The 27,995-nt window shown below is 40.2% G+C and overlaps 1 protein-coding gene across 3 annotated transcripts; it reads right to left on the bottom strand.

Moving 5' to 3' along the window:
* Positions 1–82: 82 nt before the first annotated feature.
* On the bottom strand, positions 83–27,740 carry LOC108442506 (SS18L1 subunit of BAF chromatin remodeling complex). 3 transcript variants are annotated; one of them, XM_017722580.2, is made up of 11 exons: positions 27,564–27,740; positions 24,306–24,382; positions 24,133–24,217; positions 23,231–23,372; positions 20,663–20,857; positions 17,603–17,767; positions 6,687–6,788; positions 5,990–6,082; positions 3,581–3,700; positions 3,001–3,128; positions 83–2,196 (listed from the first exon to the last, which is right to left on the bottom strand). In XM_017722580.2, exons 1-11 carry the CDS (start codon positions 27,630–27,632, stop codon positions 2,170–2,172), a joined length of 1,203 nt encoding a protein of 400 aa, XP_017578069.1. In that variant the 5' UTR covers positions 27,633–27,740; the 3' UTR covers positions 83–2,169. The 3 variants fall into 3 exon arrangements, with proteins under 3 accessions (XP_017578069.1, XP_017578071.1, XP_017578070.1); XM_017722582.2 differs by lacking the exon at positions 20,663–20,857; XM_017722581.2 differs by lacking the exon at positions 6,687–6,788.
* Between the last annotated feature and the right edge of the window lie 255 nt (positions 27,741–27,995).

Here is a 27,995-nt window from a genome sequence, read left to right on the forward strand (position 1 = left end):
CAGATCTGGATCCAAAATGTAATCTTATATGTGGCTCAAATTTTGCAAGCAAGTAAAACAAAAACAAAAAAACAAACAAACATAAAATCGATAAAATAAATGTATTTCAAGTGGTCAGTCACATACTCTGACATGCAATAAAAAGCATGTCATATGAGGTCATGCTAGATAATATGACATAATATCATTTGTCACATAATCATTCATCCATTCATTCAAAAAAGGCTAATAAAGTGCAAAATAAATCAAAACTGCTCGTTCTCAAATGATGACAGTAACAAAAGTATAACAAAATTTGACATACAAACAGAGAGAATACCTCTCACTCGTTCTGTTGTAGGCTACGCTAACACACCGAGTGGATATTTTCATATAAAATATGAATAATGCAGAACAGCATCAGTGCAGACACGCAAGTACATACAAAGCACATATACATGACTGTGATATGCAGTAATTAAAGCAGTATGTTAATGTATATTAGCTTCCACAGTTCTTCACAGTTTGTGCACAGGCAGACAGTAACATAAAGATACAGCGCATTAATGCAACTAAATTCAGCTTTGGGTGGGGCAGGAAAAATATAGGCGATATTAATGCAGGCTGATAGATCGTCTGTATCTGTATAACACTATTAATGCACACAAAAATATATTGATTTGTGTTTAGTTTTTTGTAGTATTGATAAATAACTGCTGTGTATATAATTTGCTGAGTGCAGTAAAACACCATTCATACATAAAAATGCAAACTAAAAAGCATTTTCTGTCTGTAAATGTAGCTTCTGTATTGGTTCTAATATTCTGTAAGGTGTTAAGTGATAATCCGAAATGGTCCACACTCTGTCAGGACTGTAAGACATTCTTTTAACATCGTGGAAGCCTGGATTCACTCATTAACCTCATAAATGCTAACTTATTAACTTCATGAAGTTAATAAACTTTCTGCATAATTAGATGGTTAAGATGTAAACAAAGGCATTGAGAGTGGTTTGGTGTGAAACACTCCGTTTTGGAGAAAGTCAGAAATGTTCACAGTGGTAGGAACCAGACGTCCACCTCTAAAAGCTCCCTTACAGACAGTTATTACATGAAACGGTTATGAATACACTGCCTGGTGACTGAGGCATTATTTTATGATAGTTTAAAAATGATTTTGGCCTTAGATTCCATTGATGGTAGATGGATCCATAATATGTAGGGCATTGTGAGGCAAAATAGACCCCAAAGAAAATGTATTTAGATTTTCCACTATTTTACCATCATCAACATTCCATATAAAACACAGAAGACAAGTGTAGGTTCACTGGTGGTTTTACTGTATTTGTGTTGTAGTCATGGCGACCCCTTGTTCCTATCACCACCACTGTCAAGAAATCTGAACCATTTCACACCAAACCACTCTGAATCACTCTGTTTACATCTGAAACATTAAGCAGAAAATTTTGGAAAGGCAGTGGAATTCCTCCTGGAGGCAAGGGATAGCTTTATTAATGCTAATTTCGTAACCTTATTAATGTATGATTTCATTAACTCCATAAATATTAACATAAACATTACTTGATACTGTGATATATTTGGGAAACATTGTAATATTTAATTTCATCAACACCATCCAGCACTAACAGGAATAAAGCATAACAGACAGGTTGAAAAATAAAATAAAATAAAAAAACAGCTAATATGAATGCTTCCTTAACCCCTTTACATATAAAACAAACAAAAACAAAACAAAAATATATATGTATATATCTATAAAACTCCTGGCTCAAGCTGAATTACACCAGGTAGGTTAATCCGCTCGTCTTTTTCTCTCCACTAAAAGGAAAATCACAGTTGACGCACTAAATATGAAAATATGAACAGGATTATATTTCTGTTTGTTTTGTTTCTGTTAAGTCAGCATATCTAATTTTGTTTCTGTACAGAGATACCAGTTCTAAAGTCCTCTGAGAAATGAAAAGGAGGTAGGTGAAATAAAGTAGTGAGAATATTAACAGTTAAAGAGACAGGAAAGTGGATTCCAATATCATTCTGCAGCAGACAGAGCTGAGCTCCTTTAAGCTGACTGCAGCAGGTCTAGCTCTACTCTTCAGCATCACTACGTTGGGATGTACACAGTGTAATCCTGCTTGATCAACAGCACTGCCATCCCCAGAGCTGCATGTCCTTATTGCTGGTAATTCCCATACTGACCCTGCAGGGAAAATAGTTCAAAGAAAAGAAGATAATGAGTACAAAAATCTTTGTACATCACGCTGTTGCCAAGATACAACACCTCATTGCTAGCTGTTAGCACTAGCATCTTTCTTACAGTCTTTTAATGAGACAAAAGTGCATATACACTGCCTTAAAAAAGTGAATCTCAGGCAGCATTTTACATTAACATCAATTCGGGCCAGATGGTGAAATTTCTGCTCTGCTAGATCTGCCCCAGCCAACTGTAAGTGAACTTAAAAAACGTATCTTTCCTCGCTTTTTTGAAAAACAGGAGTTTGAAATGATTTGTAAATATTGGAAACTTTTCACACTCTAGTCCATACAGTCTATACACAGAAACTAAACTGCTAAAACAGCCTGTTTTGAATTCATTGTTCATGCAGCAACTAATTCACATGTATACTGAAAAACGTTATCACCTGTCTGTAAAGTATTTTGAGCTCCCACCAGTATCAAACCACTCTTTAAATAAAGATATTACTATATCCATTAAGGATATAAAGACAGCATAGCTCTGAGTTCTTTTTGAATAAGTCCAGCCAATCAGAACACAGCTTGTTTACATATTTCAGTTTTAAAGTCACAGTAACAAAGTAGCCTGTTTAATTCTACGTGATAAACAGGCTGGGTCATATAGAAATGAATTATGACTGTGTTTGGTACATGAGTGGACACTCATGGGAAAAACTAAAATCTAAGAAAAATGTCGGATATGAGGATGTGATGTTTGCAGCAGAGGATCTTTGAGAGTTCAGTAGTGTGTGTTGCATGTGTGGTGTACCTGTTCGTAGGTGTAGGGTCTCTGTGGCTGACCCCCAGGTGCTGACTGTGCGGAGCGATATGAAGAATACTGCTGACCTTGACCCTGCTGGTACTGAGAGTACTGAGAGGGGCCACCTTGACCTGGACCTAATTACACAAACGGACTGGTCATCAGGGACGTAGCATGGCTTTTTAAATTGTGAGTGACTCACATCTCAAATTTTATTTGTATTTGGGTCCATATGCAAGCTCAAATCAGATTTTTAAAAACATAAGGCTAAAAAGGATTTTTGACCAATTCATCATTAAATGTAGTCGGATTTTTGAACAAAACGATAGAAATCTAAGATTAGGAGTAAACGTATTATGTAGTCATTCATTCACAGTATAAGTATATGCAATTTCACTACCTTAGCTCAATCAGAAGTTATGTGACATTTTTCTCAACATATTAGATTTTTTGTCGGTGGACATGAATGAGTTTAGCACATCAAATCAATATTTGTGTTATTTTATATAAAACATAATAAAACATTATACAATAAAGATTGCACAGAAATATAAAAAAAAGCAATACACTTGAATGTGTACATCATTACCATAACCCTGTGGCTGTCCGCTATAGCCCGGTTGTGAGGGATACTGTTGTTGGCTGAAGGTTTGCTGTTGTCCTGAACTCTGCTGATACTGTGGCTGCTGCTGGCTGTACTGAGGGTTTCCTACAACACAACAACACAATTAAACACATCAACAATCCTTCTTGGACATATCTGCTGGTCCTGATACATAAACATGTACATGTATTGTAGAATTTGGGACTAGGTTTAACTGAATTATCATTAAAGAGGGATGTGATATTTATATCTGTATAGTTCTGCAGTCATGGGTCTCATCACAATACCTTGCAGCATGGGATTAATTTTCAGTGGCAGGCATGGGAGAGGCCGGGTACCCAGGCCACTGCAGGAGGGAGCGGGACTAAACACCCATAGAGGGAAATTCCCCAAATGTATACAATACAAAATAACAGTAAAACGGTTTAAATGAATGAAGTCATTCTAAAGAGCTGTGAAGCATGTAAACAAGCCCCAGATACCAAAAATAACTGCATTGTGGTTTAATTTCTGCTTTGTGTTTACTAGGAAAAAATGGACTTTGGTCAAGTTACTTCACAGTGAGTCTGATGACCATAATTGCTGTTATTTCAGCAGAGAATAATGTATATCTGTGTCAGATATTGGATATCAGTTCGTCCTGACAGGACTGCTTGGGCGAGAGCAGGACAAAACGTTTCGGTTGTGGGTGGAATAGGACAAATGATTCTGATTTTCTGTGGGAGTGGGATGAAATCATGAGGAAGTGGGTGGGCACAGGACTGAAAAAACAGCGTAGAGTTACACATGCAGTGAAATTAATAAGCCACAGATTTTTTTAGTCACCTAAATATTATATCATTGATCAATATTATTGTTCATCCCTGATATAATCATTATAGTAAGCATTATCTTACATAGTGGCTTAGTTCAAACAGGATGGTTGTAATCAAACTGATTTTTATCAAGATAACAGATGCAGGAGTTTTTCAAGGGTTCTTTATTAAACACAGTGGTTCTGTACAGAACCATGAACTCAATAAAATTATAAAATGATCAAATGATTCTGTGCATGGTTAAATCTTCAGATTGATAGAGAATGTGTTGTATATGGTTCTGTACGGCACCAAAAAGAGTTCTGCTGTGAGAAACTGTACTAACGGTTTCTCATGTCAGCGAGTATGCAGGTTTCCTTAATAGAAACTGTTCATCAAAATAATAATAAGCATTATAACTGTAATAACTCACAGTATTTTTACTTTTGATACTAAAGTACATTTAAAGTGCAAGTGATTATGTACTGACATACTCAAGTAGAAAAAGAGATCTTTCATATACACTTTATATATTATATACTTCATATACACTTTGTATATTAAGCGGACGTCTTCCTTTGAAGTATAGTACTCATCAAGTACTCCTTTAAAAATACATTATTCATTTCTCGTGCATGTGTTCTAAAGAAATTGAGAGTTAAAAGGGCCTTTATGTCAGTACCATGGAATTTACTTTATAAAACATTGTTATGTTACCTTGAAATTGCTGACATTGGCTATTTATGAAGACTCAAGTACTGCTATATAAATACATCATTCAAAGTTTACAAAGGCCCAATCTGGGCAGCGTTTAAATAAAGAGTTACTCTTTAGTTGAACTGCCTTTATGTCAATACATGTCATGACTTTATTAAACATCTTGTGTTGTCTTGCAATTAATGGCATAAGTCTTTTATAAATAATTAAGCATTGTGTTATAGATACATTACTCAGTGCCTTATGCATGTCTCTATGTAGAGTTACCCTTTAGTTTAAGGCCCTTATGTCAATGTTATTTACTTTATAAAAGATCTTACACTGCCTTGAAATTACTGGTACAGCTTGCTTAAGTATTGCTTTGTAAAGACATTCAGTGCTTACGCATGTGTCATGATGTCTCTTTATAGGTAGCCTTTAAATAAGTTGCATTCTCTATTCATTTACATTTTCCCTTGCATAAATTTTGTGATATAAGCAATTCTTAAATACTGAAGAACTGTTTCTTAAGCTGCATTATGTAAGATTTGGATGCCTGGTCGAAATGTGTAAGTACATGCAACATGTGGAAGAACACTTTGTAGTGTGGGTTGTGCTTCTTCCCTGAGTGGATGAATCTGTTGATTGAAAGAAAATTCAAGGAGAAATCGGCCAAAACTTGGTGAAGGATGTGCCTTCTGAGGATGTGAGTAAATTATTTACTATTGTCATCATATCCTCATCAGTATATTGTTGATTTTGAGACTATTTGACAGCTAAACATCAACCTTTTTTCTGCCTGCTTGCATAAATACAGATGGTGTGGTCTGAGAATCTTTTACAGTGCAGCTTCAATGCTTATGTTATGAAGTCCTTATGTAGATTTGTGTATTTTGGTACCCACCACCTTCATAATAGTGCTGTGAGGATTCTTCAAATGATCTCTCGTAGCCCTGCTCTCCGTAGGATGACTGCTGATAGGAGTACTCTCCATGACCTACAGGGGGCACAATATCAGCTCAAACACAAACAAAACACTGTGCACATACCCTCCGCCAGGGCACAACACAATCCAGACCCCAACACTGAATGGCAAAGACCAGGCAATGCTCCCCCCACACCCACACCAACACGCCTCAACCTACCACACCTAACTCCATACCAAAGAAAGATGGCAAAAAACGGAAAAGGAAAGATAGATCTGAAATTTCGGCACACCAAAAAAGGGTTCACAATCAAAGAGGAGGAAGAGCTGTTCTGAGATCAGCCTCAGTGCCTTCACGAGAAGAGGTAGAGGGGGTAGATAAGGAAAAATAGATAGTGACAGATGTAACAAGGGAGGAAAGTACAGGTTGAAAGCGTCTTCGCGAAAGAGGAGAGGCTTGGAATTGGACTTTAGTCGCTGAGGTGCAAAATGTAAAAGAGAAGCACATGAAAAGCAGGAGGGGAGAGGAACAGAAAGGGGTTCTCCCAGCGACTCCGGACAAAACTGAGGCAGAGGAAGAAGGGGGAGGAGATGTTCCAGGGTTGGAGGAGGTGGATGAGTGTGTACTTTGGTGCGTGTGGGTGTGTGTGTGAGGGTTGAGCGTCCGTGTGATTACCATCGGGGTAATACTGCTGGTTTATGGGCTCGCTGGAGCTGGCAGTGTGTCCGTACTGCTCTCCGTAGAACTCCTCTTGGCCCATGTACTGCGGGGCAGATCCTGAAAGACAGGGTGACACCAGGGTTGGTTAACCCTTAAATTTATACCTCGGGCCACTCGTGACCCTTAACCTCACCCCCCTTTACCTCTTTACCTCTTTACCCTGTCCATTTTTTTTTTGGTCCCCACCTCCCTAATATTCCTCAACCTACACTGCTGTGCAAAAGTCAGAGACTTTGACTTTATTTTAATTTCTTTTCCAGTCAAAAAGGCCCTGAAGTCCAAGATATTCACTTTTCAATGCTGGGAAAAAGGCAGAAAACACTCTTTTTTACTTTTATTACAGCTTCCATTCTTTTCAGAAGACTCACTTTCAGCTTCTCATAGAAATCTGCAGACACACCTCCAAAGTCTTAGAAGTTGGTTGATCATTTTCTGAAGTAATCAAACACATTCAGTTATGTTGAGGTCTGGACTCTGGGGTGGTCAGTCCATTGTCCAGCTTCTTTGTTTGATGTGTCCGTCTCCTTTTCTCAGTTAAGCTTCTTGACAGCTACACATCCTTTCAGATCCATAGCGCTGAGTTTTCTTCTCACAGTGGAAGGATTAACAAAAATACATCTTAAGGAATTAATAACTTGTGCTTAAAGGCCGTTTTGACAGGAAATTCAATAAATGAAGGGTGGTCTCTGATTTTTGCAGAGAGCTGCATTTATGTCAAACTATTTACCAATGTATAATTATGTTTTTCTTTATTATGTGCACATATTATCAGTGGTTCTTCTGCTACAGCACCCTTAGCAATCAATAAAATATATGGGTAAATCCACCTCAAAGTACCAGATTTTGGAAAACACATTGAATATTTTCAGGAAATAATGCCAATGTTTCCAACTGATATCATGCAAAAATAATGGCTTGTGTCCATATTGTTGCCTGAGATATAGCTTTACACAGTGGCCAAGGCTAAATTGATGCTAAATGCATGAAATCTTCAGATTCTTTGATTTAAAGTATGTTTAATCTTAGCAAAAAAGAAGATCCTATGGCATGCTTTACATTTTATGACCTACTGAAAATCTGGAAAAAAATGGCCCTCAATATCTCTAAATCTCTGATGTTTCGGTATTTCTTATTTATGTAACATTACTCTTTTTCCAATTAGGTGTGTTATATTTAGTCAAACTATACTTATAGTCAAATACACTGACAGTAGATATGAAAGTATTTAATATCTAAATAATCCATTAACCCATTTTCAAGTAAATTCTGTAATGCCCTGTTCTACTATTAGTTCAACATACTACTGTTGGAAATATCTACACTATATTTGGTAAAATTATTAACTGCAATACTCTTTTCAATTATATAAAGTATTACTTTAAGTTTAATATCTAACTGGCAAAATAGTATCATGATATGAGTAATAATAGCAGTATCAAATATCTGATGTACTTCAGTGCGTAGATCTGATACAATGCACGAAAACAATTAGATTAACTTCAAACATCCATCTCTACGTCTTCTGTTTTAGTACATTTAAATATACCATAAACCAAAGAACAATCCCTGAAAATCTGGAATAAATAGTTCAAAAGTTGAATTTTGTTTCCATAGAATTACATTTTCAGGCAAAAATTCACTTTTTTACCGGTTTTATAATGTAATTAAGGCACAAGCCTACAATTTTGTTCAATGTGACATTATTTCCTGAAATTTTCAAAAAAAAAATTTCTCCTGAAATGCTGTTGTTTGAAACATCAAAAAAATCACAAAAGAATTTTTGTAAGATTTTTTTTCCTGTAAAAAAAAAATGTACAGGTTTGCTAATTGTTTAATATAAACTAGTGCCTGACACAGTCAAGCTGTTATGAATGCCGTTTTGTTATTTGAAAATGCTAGATAAATAACAAATATAACTAAATTAAAATATAACAAATATTGTCATTTCTGATATGATAATTTATTAATGAAATATTCTGAGTTTTACGCTATCATGACAAAGTGTCTGTCTGTTTGTGTTAAACATAAATGCCACATCACTAAAAAACCCAAAATTTTAACACTGTGTTGCAGATATACCCGTGAATTTAAGGGTTAATCAGCCAATCAGCCAAGAGGCTGATTATAGGGCTCTGGAGGGGGTCATAAAGGGGACTTGGCAATGTTTGGACTACTTAGGAGAGAGAGGAGAAAGGAGAGAGGGGATCTGTAAGATGGAATAAAATCTACAGCTTTTTGAGGGTTTAGCATGACTAATGCCATCATGAGGGAATAATGCACGATCAATAAAAAGATGGTCAGGTCTGCTCATAATTAGTAAGATCTGTGACAAATAAAATGGTCCCTCACATGGAATCTGCAAAGCAAATCATTAAAAACCCTAAATTTTAAAAAATAAGAGGGTCAAAAAAAAAAGGAAATTCCATGGGGATGATGTGGAAAAAGGGAATTTGCAGAATAAACTGAGTGCAAGTGGGAAGGGGATACAAATGAATTAAGGAGAATTCCAACATGGCCAAAAAAGGGAAAGGACATTTTTAGTGCTGGTGTGCAGAAACTCCAGATATCACAACTTCCTTCAAAAACTTAGCAAAACTCAATAAAAACACCAAACGTAATTAAACCAAAACACAACATCGCAATACTCCAAAAGTGATGTAATATCGAAATGTAATCTCATGATATTTATTTTTTTCAACATCTGAAAAGTACAACTGATTCTTTTAACCTTTTTATGTCACACTAAATCCAGTCAAACAGGATTACTCGATGCTCTCTTCGCACTAAAACATGCAGTTGGTCATCATTCTAAAAGTACTAGAAAATACACTTTTGACATAATTGGATTTTGACAATTTATCACAACACCTTTTAATATCGTCATATTGGCTACTGTCAATGATCAAAACTAGTTTAGGTGCAGCCTATCAGAGTAATGTGGGCGGGGCTTACGCTATGCACACCCCCACACTCAATTTCTCCCAAATTTAGTCATATCTAATTCCACCCACTAGTTAGGACTCCCCATTGCACGATACTACCAGTGCTAGGAGGGTGAAGGCTAGCACAGGCTTCCTCACAGGAGTCCGTAACACCATTGGACAGCTGAACGTGTTTGGAGGATAGCGTTAACCACCAGTTCTGTTATGTCAGCTAACAGACACCTGTGCTGGCTAGCATTATGCTGGGTGATGGGGAAGACAGGGGTGCTATCTTACCCCCACAGGGAGACCAAGGTATCACCAGGGATCGAACTCGTGATTTCCAGATGCTTGGAAAATTAGTAACTGCTTGTGGAAGTGTACAAGCAACAAATAAGCTGCAAATGTGCCACAGAGAAACATGTCATACAGTCTTAATTAAAAAATGTACGCACACAATCTAACTGCATTTTTCCAAGGCAATTGTTTGGGCTTTTCAGTCTGGATCACAGCCACAGCATTTCAGCTTCAGTTTTATTTTGGCTTTGACTTGTAGACACTCTGTAGCACAAGGAGCTATCCATCCATCCATCCATCCATCCATTATCTTCCGCTTGTCCGGGGTTCGGGTCGCGGGGGCAGCATCCTGAGCAATGAAGCCCAGACCTCCCTTTCCCCAGCCGCTTCCACCAGCTCTCCAAGGGGGATTCCGAGGCGCTCCCAGGCCAGCTGGGCGATATAGTCGCGCCAGCGTGTCCTGGGTCTTCCCCGGGGTCTCCTCCCAGGTGGACTCGCCTGTGACACCTCCCGAGGGAGGCGTCCAGGAGGCATCCTAACCAGATGCCCGAACCACCTCAGCTGGCTCCTCTCGACGTGAAGAAGCAGCGGCTCTACTCCGAGTCCCCCCCGGATGACTGAACTTCTCACCCTATCTCTAAGGGAGAGTCCAGACACCCTGCGGAGGAAACTCATTTCGGCCGCTTGTATTCGCGATCTTATTCTTTCGGTCATTACCCAAAGCTCATGACCATAGGTGAGGGTGGGAACGTAGATCGACCGGTAAATCGAGAGCCTTGCCTTATGGCTCAGCTCTTTCTTTACCACAACAGACTGGTAAAGAGCCCGCATCACTGCTGACCCAGCACCAATCCGCCTGTCAATCTCGCGCTCCCTTGTACCATCACTCGTGAACAAGACCCCGAGATACTTGAACTCCTCCACTTGAGGCAAGAGCCTATCCCCAACCCAGAGAGGGCTCTCCACCCTTTTCCGCCTGAGAACCATGGTCTCGGATTTAGAGGTACTGATTCTCATCCCAGCCGCTTCACACTCGGCTGCAAACCGATCCAGCGAAAGCTAAAGTTCGCGGCCTGATGTCCCCAATAGGACCACATCATCTGCAAACAGCAGTGATGTGACCCTGAGGTCACCAAACCGGACACCCTCCATCCCTTGACTGCGCCTAGAAATTCTATCCATAAAAATTATGAATAGAATCGGTGACAAAGGGCAGCCCTGACGGAGTCCAACTCTCACTGGGAACGAGTCTGACTTACTGCCGGCTATGCGAACCAAACTCCAGCTTTGTTTGTACAGGGCCTGAATGGCTCGTAGCAAAGAGCCATGTACCCCGTACTCCCGAAGCACCTCCCACAGAATACCCCGGGGAACACAGTCGAATGCCTTCTCCAGATCCACAAAGCACATGTGGACTGGTTGGGCAAACTCCCATGAACCCTCCAGAATCCTGGAGAGGGTGAAGAGTTGGTCCAGTGTTCCACGACCAGGGCGGAACCCGCACTGTTCCTCCTGGATCCGAGGTTCGACTATAAGCCGGACTCTCTTCTCCAGTACCCCTGCATAGACCTTGCCAGAGAGGCTGAGGAGTGTGATTCCCCTGTAGTTGGAACACACCCTCCGGTCCCCTTTTTTAAAAAGAGGCACCACCACCCCAGTCTGCCAATCCAGTGGCACCGCCCCCGATGCCCACGCAATGTTGAAAAGGCGTGTCAGCCAAGACAGCCCCACAACATCCAGAGCCTTGAGGAACTCAGGGCGGATCTCATCCACCCCTGGAGCCTTGCCACCAAGGAGCTTCTTAACTACCTTAGCGACTTCGGCCTCAGTAATGGACAAGCCTATTCCCATGTCCCCAGACTCAGCCTCCTCACTGGAGAACGTGTCGGTGGGATTGAGAAGGTCCTCAAAGTATTCCTTCCACCGCCCAATGACGTCTTCAGTCGAAGTCAGCAGCACACCATCTCCACTATATACAGTGCTAGTGGCACACTGCTTTCCCCTTCTGAGTCGCCTGACGGTTTGCCAGAATCTTTTCGGAGCCAACTTAAAGTCAGTTTCCAAGGCCTCACCAAACTCCTCCCATACACGGGTTTTTGCCTTGGCAACAACTGAAGCCGCAGATCGCTTGGCCTGTCGATACCTGCCAGCTGCCTCTGGTGTCCCACAGGCCAACCATGCCCGGTAGGACTCCTTCTTCAGCTTGACGGCATCTCTCACCTGGGGTGTCCACCATCGGGTTCGAGGATTACCGCCCCGACAGGCACCAACTACCTTACGGCCACAGCTACAGTCAGCCGCTTCAGCAATGGAGGAAAGGAACATGGCCCATTCTGAGTCAATGTCCCCCACCTCCCCCGATATCTGGTCAAAGTTCTGACGGAGGTGTGAGTTGAAGATCAATCTGACAGGTTCTTCTGCTAGACGTTCCCAGCAAACCCTCACTATGCGTTTGGGCTTGCCTGGTCTGACCGGCATCTTCCCCCACCACCTGATCCAACTCACCACCAGGTGGTGATCAGTTGACAGCTCAGCTCCTCTCTTTACCCGAGTGTCCAAAACACATGGCCGCAAGTCCGATGACACGACTACAAAGTCAATCATTGAACTGCGGCCTAGGGTGTCCTGGTGCCATGTGCACTTATGGACATCCTTGTGTTCAAACATGGTGTTCGTGATGGACAAACTGTGGTTTGCGCAGAAGTCCAAAAACTGAACACCACTCGGGTTCAGATCAGAGAGGCCATTCCTCCCAATCACACCCCTCCAGGTCTCACTGTCATTGCCCACGTGAGCGTTGAAGTCCCCCAGTAGGACAATAGAGTCTCCAGGAGGAGCACTTTCAAGCACCCTTCCCAAGGACTCTAAGAAGGCTGGGTACTCTGAACTGCTGTTCGGTGCATAAGCACAGACAACAGTCAGGACCCGTTCCCCAACCCGAAGGCGTAGGGAAGCTACCCTCTCGTCCACCGGAGAAAACCCCAACATACAGGCACCGAGTCGAGGGGCTATGAGAAAGCCCACACCTGCCCGCCGCCTCTCACCATGGGCAACTCCAGAAAAGAATAAAGTCCAGCCCCTCTCAAGGAGATTGGACTCAGAGCCCAAGCTGTGTGTTGAGGTGAGCCCGACTATATCTAGCCGGTATCTCTCAACCTCGCGCACCAACTCAGGCTCCTTCCCCGCCAGTGAGGTAACGTTCCAAGTTCCAAAAGCCAGTTTCAGCAATCGAGGATCAGAACGCCAAGGCCCACGCCTTCGGACACTGCCCGATCCACAACGCACCGAACCCCTACTACTGCCCCTCCCATTGGTGGTGGGTCGATGGGAGGGGGGACTCATGTAACTCCTTCGGGCTGGGCCCGGCCGGGCACCATGAGTAAATGCCTGGCCACCAGACGCTCGCTGGCGAGCCCCTCCCCCAGGCCTGGCTCCAGGGTGGGGCCCCGGTAACCTTGTTCCGGGCAGGGTACACAAGTCCTGTTTTTGTGTCTTCATAGGGGTTATTATGGATCACACTTTGTCTGACATGTCACCTAGGACCAGTTTGCCATGGGAGACCCTACCAGGAGCTTTTGCTCCAGACAACATAGCTCCTAAGATCATTCAAGCACGCAAACCCCTCCACCACAAGGAGCTAATGATATAATATTGTCAAATATTGATTTCTGTTTTCTCAACATTCAAGTGTTTACTTTTGGCCAGTTTCTGGTTTCTGTGATGGGTCTGTAAGTTGTTCTGCTGTGTTATGGGGTTGTGAGGGTTGTGGGGTTTCTCTACTGCAGTGTTGCAGATTATGAAGGCTAAACCTGAGCAGGTGCAGAAGGAGACCACAGCTCAACATAGACAGGAGAGGACAAGAATGGCTTATAAATTGTAATAGTGACATTTTTGGGTTGTTTATTTTGTTACAGGGTGGCACAGCAGACACTAAAAGAGATCTACTGGAAAACTCTTATCCAAACCAAGCAGAATTAAATTTCAGTAGAATCGATTTTTAACTTCAGAATCAGAAATGGTGGTACTGTATATTTATCATTACACCCCCACAAACAGGATCTACTTCATTTGCTTCTGTTGCACCAGAAGAACAAAGAGTCTGTCACACCAGAGGGTTAGAAGACTAAAACACAATGCTTTAATGTCACTGTCTGTTCGTTGTTTACCAAGCTATCCTCTGCCTTCTGAGCACAGTTTAGACCTGCAGTAGAAAACTGATCATGGAGATATTCACAGACAACTGCACAAAAGCCTCCACCATCCACCAACACAGAGTGCTCTCCCAAACCCTGTATTCAGTCATGTGCTGACACAGCGAGAACGCAGAGATTTATGAGCTCCTGGACGAGCAGCGACAGCCGTGATTAATTTCTCCGCTCGTCTCCTTCAAGCAACCAGCAGTCAGTCACGTGACTATCTCGTCCTAGAACACTGTCACACTCCACTAATAGCATACGGTCACGTGACCGTCTGGTCCAACAACAACCTGCTAGATGACAGTTCAGCAGGATTTCTCAGTTAACCAGAAAACCTAAGCCTAAAGTCAAGCCTGTCTAAAAGGAGCAGAGGTCAAGAATAGGCCTGGATGATAGGGCAAGGTATTACCAAATGTTGTTGTTGATGTTACATATCAAAATGCTGAGAACAATCTCAGCTCTCTCTGTAATGAGGTCAGTTTGACCTGTAGCACTAAGTACAGAGATAACTGGGCCCAAAACCTGAAAAAGTAAAAGCGGAAATTCTTAATATTGCTTGTGAAAACAGCTTTGCTCATGCGGACGAATAGTTTTGGTGCTTGTAATGTGTTTAGTCCTAGATTTAGTCCTAGATTCATGCAATTAGTGGAATGTATGAATAATACAGCAGACAAATGTTTGGAATTCCTGGAATTCTTGCTCCTTTAAAAAGAGTGTGGTGCTTTTCAATAGTCAAGAGAGAGAAGTAAAGAAGCTGCCTGTTAGTTTTGTCTGCTATACACTGTATTGCTAAGTTTAACAGCTCTACAGCTTCTACTCATTTTGCTTTACATTAAGTGCATTTTGAACAAAATAAATGCTGAGATGCTTTGGAACATCAACTTGCTTCAGTGTGACTCGCTGCAGTAAAACAACCGAGCTAAAGTGACTGGATATTAAGGCTGTGTGATATTGACATAAAATGTGATGTTTGATAAAGCTGTTGGATATCACGATGACGATATGACAGGCACTGCATTACTATTCATATAGAGCATCTCTGACTGTATGTGACAACTAAGCAATAGAAGACAAGAGGGAATGTGTTATTGCAAAATAACATCATGGCCGTACAACATATACAACAGTTAAATAAAGTAAGAAATTAATTAATTAATATGTTTTAATGTCAGCAGTTCCTTCCGCCAAATTATAGTTCCTTAATAAGCAGCTTGTTGGGACGTCACAGGACAGTTCCCAAAACTGTCATCACCGCTGAGCAAGCTTTTTTATTTTTTATTGCGTCAGTTTTATGGCTCAGTCCAATTGGGTCAGACTCTGAAGATGAGACTACGTGTTTGGCAAATGGTATTCAGTTCATTTCTGGCTGATTCCAGGTTGTTTAGGTTTTCTTTTATCACAGCTGCTGACTGAAAAGCTGCTCAGTGGTGATGACAGTTTGGGAATTTAGTGTAGTCTCATCTTCAGAGTCTGACCAAATCGGCTGTCGGTCAAATGTGATCTGAAAAGTATCCATTTTCTGTTTGTACACAAAGTAAGAAGTAAAAAACTTTTACAAGGCTTGAGTGTGTCCTACAGTTATCAAACCCATTGAAATAACAGCCCGGTTAGCCAATCTGCTTGCGTGGCCAAAACTTATTGTTGTATAAAAACACACATTACCATAACAGCTTTCGATAATGGCTATAGAAACATCACATATTTATATTTATTTATAGAAACAATATATATTTCATTCAATTTTTCGAATATAGCCATACTGAACATATTATCCTACAGCACCTAGCTCTAGACATGGAACCTTCAGAAGTAAGGAAAAGTCCTCTGACCTCTGTCTATGGCAAGGAAACAGGATATGAAAAAGGTAATAAAAATGCAGTATTTTCCATACAGCTTAAGCGTCCTGGTGAGTAAAATTATGAAAATTCTAAAAATATGTTGGTAACACTTTTTTGAATGGTCCTTTGTAGATCATTAATAAACTCTTAACAGATTATCAGTACCACATCAACAACATATCAGTGAAGTTGCAGTAGTGAAGCCTCTGAATACACTGAAGTAAATATCTTGTAGATGTTTTGAAACATTACCTAATCCTGGCCCTAATCCAAACGTCATCCTTAAACCTAATCCTAACCCTCTCCCTGGACCAATTAAGTTACAATTAAGTTAAGTGACCCTTATTAGTCCCACAACAAGGAAACTTCACCTCTGCAATCTAACCCATCCATGTAGTGAAACGCCACATACACACTAGTGAACACACACACTAGGGGGCAGTGAGCACACTTGCACGGAGCGGCACCCAGGGAGTCAGGGGTTAGATGCCTTGCTCAAGGGCACTTGTACTGTTGGCTCAGGGGATCGAACCAGTGACCTTCCGGTTGCAAGGCTCGTTTCCTAACCTCCAGCCCACGACTGCCCCTAAGCCAAGCCCTAACCTTAACCTCAACCCAGAACCTAATCCTAACCCTCATACATTTTTGCTATGTTACTGAGAGTGTTGAGTGTTTGTTTCTAAAGGACCACTCAGAATAAAGTGTCACAAATATCTTTTCTAAAGACATCTATAGCTCAAATCCAGAGTGACTCTGCTGATACAACAGAATATAAACCACGTGGGCATGACTTCAGTAACGACTTGCAAGTGGCCAGTAGGGATGAATCTACACCAGAAGGAGCTCATGAATACAGTAACCTCTGCTAAAACAACAGGTGAAGTACTTTTTAAATGATGTTGGGTTACTCAGTATTATATTATTTTAATGTAAAAAACATATGCACTTAAAATATAAAGAACTATGTCTATGAAACTAGGTCTATGAAACATATGTACTTGGGTGATGTAACCAATAAGAAAATATCATGCTAGTCATTTTTAGATATCGTCCAGGCCTAGTCAGGAACACTGCTACTGGACAAAGCTCACTGTGTTCTGAACTATTATACAGTTTATCCAAAGTAGACTGGCCCTCCTCTTAATAAACTGGGCTGAGATATCCACACCAACAAGCTTTACATTAAAATACTGCTCTATATAGGACCTCACCATTGTGTCCATAGTCTATACAAAATGCCACTTTTGATCAAGTTTACACAATTTCCCTCAGTCAATAAGCCAAACACTGCTCCTTTCTTTACACACTGATCAAGTATATTCAACAAAATGTAGATATTTGTAGATAATAACATGCCAATAGTTCTTTACAGAGCAGAGTTTAGTTCACAAAAACAACCACTTTTAAACAATTCTCATGAAACATAACACGCTCACACATAATTTTGAGGTAGCCCACCACATTTGGCCCATCAGCTACAATTTGGGTAATTTTGGGAAAATTGTAAATGACCATGTATTTCTCAGCGCGATACAGAACCACCTGCTCCAGCACTAACACATCCAGCAGCCAGCACCAAACCACACCAAACAGAACGAGAGGAAGGACGCTCCACTTACCTTGCTGAGAGGGACGATAGCTTCCAATGGGCCTCTGTGGCATCATGCTGTTGCCTTGGTTTCCCTGACCCATCATGCCCATGGACTGCTGGCCTTGGTAGTGCTGACCCCCAGCCTGGGACGAAGAATAGTGGGGTCCTGCACCTTGCTGATGCATCATAGAGACTGAGAAGAACCAGGAGGGGGTGACACCACATATATTACCATAAGAACAACAACTTTATCACAAAGAAATGAGAAAAAATCCTCCAGGAAAGATTGTGAAGGTCAAGGAGAAGCCGTTCAGAAGCTGCATCAGGAAAGCTGGGAGGGGGTCTGTCAGGGAAACGGAAAAACTTGTTGTGGAAAAAAGAGCAAAAGCCAAGCTTGGGTAAGTGCTCGCACAACGAGGAAACGCTCACAGTTGGGGGAACAAAAGGGGCAGCATATCAGGGAGGAAGGTTAAAGGTCAGGGAAGCCTGTTAGAAGAGGAGGGTAAATAATTAAACAGCGGAGGAAAAGGCGGACTCCCAGTGATGAACTGAATGTGTTTGTTTTTAGCTGCCTTATTTTCAAGGACAATTGCTATAAAGCAACACTCAAAAAATCTGTATTCTGCACACACTAAGGACAAAAACACTGAGAACATTACTTCAGTTCTTGTGCACGTTCTGGGTCACACTGATGTTCTACTTGCATCATTCAACGTGGAAGCATATCTTCACACTGTTCACTTCCATAACATTCAGTCTAATGAGGATTAAAGCAACCAAACACTGGAAGATTTCTTTTTTCACACTTTTACACTCCTAAGCAATGCACACAAGTACTGTCTGCAACACTGTTTGTTTCAGTGTATCATCACTGTAGTGAAGAACAAACTAAACACTGTAGTAACAAAAGTTTGGAATGGGAATGGAATGGAACAGGGACAGGAATAGAATAGGAAAGGGAATGTGAATGTGAATATAAATGGTATGAAATAGGGATGGGCATGGAATAGGAATGATATGGGGATGAATTGGAATGGAATGGGAACAGAATTAAATGAATCTAAACAGAATAGAATGAGAATGGGAACGGAACAGTAACAGGAATAGGAAAGTAAAGGAGCAGAACAGAATGGATCGCAATAGGAATGGAAAAGCAATGGGAACAGGAACTTGAATGGAAATGAAAAGGAAAATAGAATGGAACAGCGATGGGCATGGAATAAGAATCACATTGGAATGAAATGAAATGGAACGGAATGGGAACAAAATGAAATGAAATGAAATGGTACAGAATGGCAATGGAATGAAATGAAATAGAATGGGAACAAAATTAAATGAAATGAAATGGTACAGAATGGGAATGGAATTAAATGAAATGGAATGGAATGGGAACAAAATGAAATTAAATTAAATGGTACAGAATGGGAATGGAATGAAATGAAATAGAATGGGAACAAAATGAAATGAAATTAAATGGTACAGAATGGGAATGGAAAGAAATAAAAATGTAATTAGAATGGGCTTTGAACGGCAACAGGAATGATATGAGAATGGAATGGAAATGAATGGAAAGAAATTAAATGGAATGGAATTCTATGATACATAGCTGCCCATTAGTACCAATGTATGCAAAATTTTCACACAGCAAGGAAAAAAAAATGGAAAAGTTTTCCTGTTTCCTGGTCATCTGGGGACAAGAAAGAGGTCAGTGACCTTTAGAATCCTGACATCCTTGAAACACCAAAGAAAAATGGTCTTTACCCCTTTTTAGCAACTGAGCTACTTTAGCCCTGTAGGTTGTATCTAAATGAGTCCTTTATTTACTATGAAAAAAAATAGTAAAAATGAAATATGAGCCATACTAAAAGAAAAACACTCGTGTAACAACGATATCTTTATTTATTTTACCAATGATGCTAGGCGCTAGCTAGGCAAGTCTAGCTAACCGTTAATGGGTAAGATAGTCAGAATGTGCCCACTACTAATCCATTAGGGATTATGTTTTAAGGTAAAACTGCACTCTGAATGTAATGAATGAGTTCATTATACTCATAAATGTAATTAACGTCTTTAATTATGTCGGTATGTTCTAGTAAGGCCAGTCTTGCTAATCATAATCAGATAAGCTAGTCACAGTAATCTACAGTATGCATTCAGGATCCCTGAGCCTAATTCAGACCACGAATGTGATCAATGGGTTAAATTATGTAGCTAACTAGGCTAGTTTTGCTATCTTAGATTTGGGTCAGCTAATTATACTATGCCCACTACAATGTACATTCAAGATTCAACATACCACATGAATGTGAACTTAATGGGTTAAAAGTACATTGCTATCTTAAACAATCTTACCAAAATGGTTCTTCAAAGGTTCTTTAGTAAAGGGACTGGTTCTATTTAGAACCATGAGTTCTATATGGAACCTCTTCATGCTTAAATAGTTTTTTTGCACTGTGAAATGGTTCTTTAGACTGATGGAGAACATATTGTTCCGCCATATATGGTTATACACAGAACCTATTTAAAAACTGCTCTATACAGCAGTAATAAGGGTTCTTATATTGTTACAATGTCAAGCTTGTATACCATAGAAAAGCCTCTTTTGGTGTTATATGGAACCACATTCAACACATTCTCCATCAATCTGAAGAACCATTTCACCATGCAAAGAATCGTTTAAGCATGCAAGTGGTTTTATATAGAACTTATGGTTCTAAATAGAACCTTTCCTTTTTACAAAAGGAAAAAAACCCTTGAAGAAACATCTTTTTGAAGAGGGTAGCTAGGCTAGTTTTGCTAGCCAAAATTGGGTCATCTAGCCTAGTCATAGTACAGGAACTACATTGTACATTCAGGTTTAACTATATATAAATGTATGTAACATTCATAGTTCTAGATATTTCTGTTTCTAGCTTAGTGTTCTAGGTACATTACTATGTGTTGGTTATGCTATTCCTGCTAACCATGATCAGGTCAAACAGTCAGTACCCCCACTACTTCAGAATAAATTAAACCACTGGTCTCATTTCACCCAATTCCTACGTCTCTGTTAGATTAGACTGGAGGGCGAGCGCTCTGGAGGGCTCACCTTGGTTTGACTGCATGTTGAGGTTGGCGCGGGAGGAGGACGGGTAGCCCCCCTGCCCCTGGAGAGGCGTGGTGCCCTGAGAGGAGGGCACAGAGTGGCTGTAGCCAGGCCCAGAGCCATGGCTGCTGGAGGGCAGGCTCATGGAGGCGGAGGGCCCGGGGCCGGACTGCTGCTGCATGGGGGCGTGGCTGGGGCCTGACAACACACACTCACAGTCAAACTGCATAGTCAAGATAAAAAAGGCACGACGTGTGCACACAACGCCACACATTCAGTTCATCAGTAGACCATAACGTTAAAGAAACAAAGACACGGGATGGGTGGAGAGCTTAGTGTGGCCAAAAATCTCATTTATACAGTTTTCCCATTATGGCCAATGTCACTGACCAGCCAGAACTTGATTTTGCGTCATTGGTTAATCACTGGCACTACAAGGATAATGTAGCTAACAAGTAGAGAAAGTAAACGGAAGCTTATATCTTAACAATTAGCATCATGTTAGCTGCAACCCTACACCTTCACATATTTACCTCAAACTGTGTTGAGTTGTTAAGACATCTCAAACAGACTTGCTTATTTATATTGCTGTGCGCTAGCTAGGGTAGTTCTGCTAGCCTGAATTTGGATCAGCTATAGTCTATATCTTTATATTGTGCTTCATTTAGGATTACATTTGAAGTGAAATTACATTAAATGTAAAGTTAATGGGTTAAAAGTACACTCAAAAGTGAAGGTTCTTCAAGGGTTCTGTAGGAAGAAAAAATATTCTATAAAGAGCCATGGACATTCAAAGAACCAGCTGCACAATTACAAGGTTATTTACATCATCAAGGGGTTCTTCAGATTGATGGGAAATGTGTTGGTTCTAAGCAAAACCTTTTTGTAAAGGGTTCTGTACCGCACCAAAAAGGGTTTTTCTATTGTTATAGGCTTGACATCAGACTTGTTACAACTGAAGAACTCTTTTTGGTGCTATATAGAACTCTCTTCAAAAAGATTCCATTAAGAACCATATACAGCACATTCTCCATCAATCTCAAGAACCATTTCACCACGCAAAGACCCTTTTAAATCAAGCAATGGTTTTTTTGAGGGTTCACAGCTCTGCACAGAATCATTTTCTTCACTAAAGAACCCTTGACAAACCATCATTTTAGGCATGTATTTATAAAGCTAGTTAAGTGTTTTTAATGACCACTCTATGTTCTAGGTAGGTTTTCTATGTCAAGCTGATTATGGTAAAATTGGGGCAAATTCCATCCATCCATTTTCTAAGCCGCTTCTCCGTCAGGGTCGCGGGGGTGCTGGAGCCCATCCTAGCGGTCATCGGGCGGAAGGCGGGATACACCCTGGACAGGTCGCCAGTCCATCGCAGGATTGGGGCAAATTTGAAAACTAAATAATCCCTGTTTCTGTTCCAGCATGACTGAGCCTGACTGCACAAAGCAAGCTCCATAAAGGCATGACTGGGTGAGTTTGGTGTGGAAGAACTTGACTGGACCTCACAGAGTCCTGACCTCAACCCTATCAAACACCTTTGGGATGAACTAGAATTGACATTGTGAGCTAGGCCCTCTAGTCCAACATCAGTGTCTGATCATACAAATGCTCTTCTAGTTGAACGGACAAAAATTCCCATAGACAAACTCCAACATCTTGTAGAAAGCTTCCCAGAAGACTGGAAGCTGTTAGAGCTGCAAAGAGGGACCAACTATATATTAATGCCTGTTAAGAATTGGACCCACAAAAACTCCTGTAGGTGTAATGTGAAGGTGTCTCAACACTTTTGTCTATATAGTGTATATCACTATATAGAGAATTAAAACAACTGTGTTTAGCTATGCTAATGAACTTCATTCCACCTTTATAGGTAACAGTGAGTCATACAATGTCAGGAACAATATAATAAAGTCTATCAGAGATCATTTAATATCCTGATGCCATGATTTACGCAACCAGTTAGCAATATGCACTGGTGTGGGAATTATGGGCTGATGCTAATAGCCGCTATTTTTCATGTACACATCTGCAGATGCTGACATATAAACATTTAGAAAATGTAGAAATCAAGGTTCAACTTCAATTAGAATTACAGAGAAATGCTGCATTTATTACTGCATGGCTATGAATGCAGTAAATTAATGAAATGCAGATATTTTAGTACAGTAACCTAAACATTTTTTCTTCCAGAGTTCACAAAGACACCAGTCAACTGAATATCAGTTAAACCTAACTGGTTGGGTATAAGCTTGATAGCTACATTAGCCTCGTAGTTTCAGTGCTAAAAATAAAGAAGTAAACTTCAGACACCAAACATGTCTGGCCTGACTGACTACACCTGGAGGGGAAACTGTGTAAATTAGATTTTTTTGCCAAGCTTTTCTTTTAAGATGGACAGTAAGTGAGCTGACAGTGACCATGGCGAGAGATGGAGAGTTCTGAGGGACGTACAGGCAGGCAACGGAAAAGAGTGGCAGTCGAACAGGCAGGCAGTTAGACAGAAAGACAGACAGATAGATAAGACAGACAGACAGACAGACAGACTCATGCAGGGCTGTAGAGGCTGACCATTGCTGAGCTGGCTCTGCATCAGTGAGGTAGGGGGCAGACCTGAGCCCATGCTGTCATTCAGATTACTCTGAGAGTGAAGAGACTGACCACCACTCGGAACGATCCCACCCGGACCCATACTCATACTGGCGTTAGGAGGCTGAGAGAGAGAGAGAGAGAGAGGGAGAGAGAGGGAGAGAGAGATAGAGAAGAGAGACAAAACAGAGTCAGAAAAATTACATTTAAAATTAATTAAAATGATTTGAATACTTTTTACGTTCACAGCTGAGCCAAATGTTAGACCAAGAGGTACAAAAATAAATCAAAAAAGGAAAAGAAAGACAGAAGGAGGAATTAAAACAAACAAAGAAAAGAAAGAAAAAACAAAGCAGAAAGGAAGGAAGAGCAAAAAAAGAAAGGAACAAAAAAGAACAAATGCAAAAAAAAGGAATGGATCATAACAGACAGACAAAAAACAAACCAAGAAAATAGAAAAAAAAGAAAGAATAATAAATAACAAGACAGAAAAGAGTAAAATAAAAATATAAAATAATAAATACCACAATAACAAGGAAACAATGAACATAGTAACAGACAAAGATCTAAGTAAATAACAAAGAAACTACATTAAAAGACTGAAAAAAGAAGGGAAAAAATAGTCAAAAGAAAAAATGAATAAGCTAAAATAACCGAATATGAAAGAAAGAAGAGAAAGTTAGAAAAGCAGAAAGTAAAAAACAAAAACAATAACAATAAATGATAAAAGCAATAAACAAAAAAGAACAAACAAAAGAAAGAACGGAAGAAACAAATGACAAAATGTACAAAAAAGGGAAACAAAACAAGCAAAAAAAATTCAAAGAAAGCCGCGTGTCTTCAGCAGCCTGTGCTGCCTCAGGTGAGCAGTGGGCGGAGCTTACGGCAGGTAGAAGGGACTGCATGTTCTGATTGGAGTCCGCTATCGTAGCCAGATACACCAGGTTTCTGTGTAAGATCTGCTGATACCTGAACAAACACAGCAGAACACAATAAACCCACAGCACTGGTTTACATACTGACAGTGTTTCTGCTCTGTGACATCACCGTGACGTACTGTGTGCACTCGGCCGTCTTCCCTTTACTCTGATAGTCCATAATGCACTGGATCAGGTGGTGGTTCTCATCCAGCATCTAGTACAGGAACACAGACTTGATTAGCAGGACAGTCTCTTTCAGCTAAACCTTTAACTTCTGTCAGCTGTACATGCTTAAAAAAGGTGGTTCTTCAAGGGTTCTTTAGTAAAGAAAATGGTTCTATAGAGAGCTATGAACACTCAAAGAACCCTTTGCATGGTGAAAGGGTTCATTACATGGATGGAGAGTGTGTTGTATATGGTGCTAGATAGTTCTTCTATTGTTACAGGCTTACAGCTCACATTAGAACAACACTTTTGGGTGCTAAACAGAACCTGTTTCGAAAAGGTTATATACAGAACCATCCATAGCAAATAAACCACACAAATAAACAAATGGAAAAAAATTAAAACATACAGAAAGAAAGAATGAACTAACTACACGAACCAAATAAGAGAGAAAGAAAGAAAGAAAGAAAGAAAGAAAGAAAGAAAGAAAGAAAGAAAGAAAGAAAGAAAGAAAGACAAACAACAAGACAGAAAAGAAGAAAATAAAAAAAGGAATAATAAACACCAAAACAATGGCAGAAATGGAGGAAAGAAAGGGTTCTTCAAGGACTCTTTGGTAAAGAAAATGGTTCTATATAGAACCATGAACAATCAAATAACCCTCTGCATGATTAAAAAGTTCTTTGCATGGTGGAAGTGTTCTTCAGATGGATGAAGTGTGTGTTGTATATGGTTCTAGATAGTCCTTTTATTGATACAGGCTTGACATTGTCACATCCTTTTGGGTGCTATATAGAACGCTTTTCAAAAAGGTTCTACATAGAACCATCTATAGCAGTTCTCCATACATCTGAAAAACCCTTCTATCATGCCAAGAACGCTTTAATCATCCAAAGGGTCCTTTGAGTGTTCATGGTTGTATATGGAACCATTTTCTTTTCTAAAGAACCCTTGAAGAACCATCTTTTTTTAGGACTACAGTGCTTCTGCACTCAAAGCCTTGAGCGGGACTTTCTTCTGGGTTCTATTTTCATCAGAAATCACTCTGTGATAAAAATAGATCACTCCCAGCTCAGCTGACCTGTAGTGACGTTCCACTAGTTTGTGTTTCAGTGAAGTGGGTTTTTTTACTCAGAGTAAACATCGTGCTTTACAGTCAGCAGTTAAAGAGGCCGCAACCCTTAAACAGCTGCTAACAATGACTGGACACCAGTAGCCACCAGTCAGTATGAAGTCTGTTAGTTAACGCTAACTGGTGACTATTCACTTCCATTCATTGTCAGCAGCAGCATTAGCATTACTGACTCATGCCTTTAAGTTAGACAAGAACAAACAGTGTAAACACCATCAACCACCAGCGAACCTACACATGTTTATATGGAATGCTGATGATGGGAAAATAGTGGAAAATCTGAAATAATACATTTTCTTCTGGGACTATTTTTGCCTGACAGCGCCCTGCCTATTATGTATCCCTCCACCATGAATGGATCATAAGACTAAAATGGTCTCAAAACTATCATAAAACAATGTCTCAGACATCAGGCAGTGTATTTATAACCATTTCACTTAATTACTTTCTGTGAGGGAGCTTTTAGAGGTGGATGTCTGGTTCCTATCACCACCACTGTGTGCGATTCTGACTCTAGAACAGAGCATTTCACACCAAACCACTCTGAATGACTCTGTTCACATTTTAGCCACTAAAAATGGGAGGAAAATCCCTTTAAACTTCACAGCAATGTTACTGTGTTCCTTCTAATAATGTTTAATATCATAACTACAACTGCATTTATTTATGGAAATCATGGGCTGCCCCGTGTCTTACTCTACGCACACGATACACTACCTACAGTGCTGTGAACAAGTATTTGCCCCTCACCCGATTTCTTCTACTTTTGCTAATTTATCACATTTAAATGTTTCAGATCATCCAACTAATTTTAATAGAAGATAAAGACAACACAAGGAAGCATAAAATGCATCTTTTAAATGATCATTTCATTTATTGATGAAAAAGATTTATTCAAAAACTATACCATCCATGTGAAAAAGTAATTGCCCCCCCCCCCAAACCATCATTAAATTATTACATTTCACACTTAAATAAATCATATAAATCATATATCTGGTCAGTCAAATACTGTATCCCGTTACTGTTGTTCGGATTGCTACCTTAGTCACTGCTAAGCTCAAATACGCTAAACTATCTGCTATATTTGTCATAGTATGTTAAATCCTGCTTTGCACAATCTACATATCCTCAGTACCGTGTACGGCCTGTGTTTTTGTACTTATTGTCAGTCTTTCATATTTATTGCACTGAATTGTCTGCTCTGTGTACATTGTATTGTTTTGCACTTGTGTTCCCATGTTGCATCATGGCCCTGGAGGACTGGTGTTCTGTTTCACTGTGTACTTATATATACCTGAAACGACAATAAAGCCTCTTGAACTTGAACCTGAAGACCTCATACCTGGTTGTGCCACCTTTGTCAGTAACAACTGCAGTCAAATGTTTGCTATAACTTGAGTCTTGAGTCTCTGGGTGTGGCCACTGAATCTTAACCAAATAGTCAATTAAATTCGGTTAACTGGTTGATTTATTAGCTAAGGGGGCAATTATTTTTTCACACATGCCCAAGTAGGGCTGAACAGAAATGATTTCCTTCAATAAATGCAATAAAAGCAATTTTTATTTGCTTATGTTATTATTATTATTATTACTATTATTATTATTATTATTATTAGTCTAATATTAGAAGTAGGTTGATGATCTGAACACACACACACACATAAATATATCACCAACATCACATCAAAAATTTGCTAAAGCACACAAAAAGCCTTTTTGGCATAATCTTAGCTAATCCCTCAATCAGCATTTCAATAAGTATGCATTTAAATACATCAACAATCAAAGAGTGCAGTGACAAATGGCTTCACAACTGCAGTAACGCATGAAGCACATGACAGCTCGATCAGCACACGCAGAAAGGCCACTGATTAATACAAAATCAATGGCTAGACCACTGAGGATGGACACACTGCAAAAAAGTGCCCCTGTTTTGTTTGCATCAGTGTGGATGGAACAGTTGCCACCATCATCATCATCACCATCATCATCATCATCATCATCACCATCACCATCACCATCACCATCATCATCTCACTCCTGCACTTTCCCACCATCAGCACCAGCATCCCTCCTCCAGCACCTCCAAGCCTACCTTCTGGATGGTTTGCTGGGTCACCTCCCCTTTCCCCCTCGGCCGTGTGGACGAAAATGTGACCGACATCTCCTTTTATACCGCAGAAATATAAATATACATGCACGAGAATGAATTTATTCCCGATATATATTATCTTTTCACGCTCTTGTCACACAGTAGACTGCTCGGGACTCTCCTTGTGCTAAACGGAAAAAATAGGGGGAGGCACTGTGTGTTTTTTACAATAAATACACAACGACAAGAAACACTACATGTTCAAAAAGCGCGGGAGACAGTAAAAGAGATCGATACATGACTTTAGGAACAGGTGGTGTTTGTGCCAGGTGAGTGGGTGCTGAATTTGCCCCCGGGGTAAATAAAACAAACACCTGCTTTTGGTACAGTCCACTCAACGCGTATTCACTGCACTCTGCGCATGCGCCAAAGGCA

The sequence above is a fragment of the Pygocentrus nattereri genome, chromosome 9, assembly GCF_015220715.1.
Source record: "Pygocentrus nattereri isolate fPygNat1 chromosome 9, fPygNat1.pri, whole genome shotgun sequence".
Lineage (NCBI taxonomy): Eukaryota > Metazoa > Chordata > Actinopteri > Characiformes > Serrasalmidae > Pygocentrus > Pygocentrus nattereri.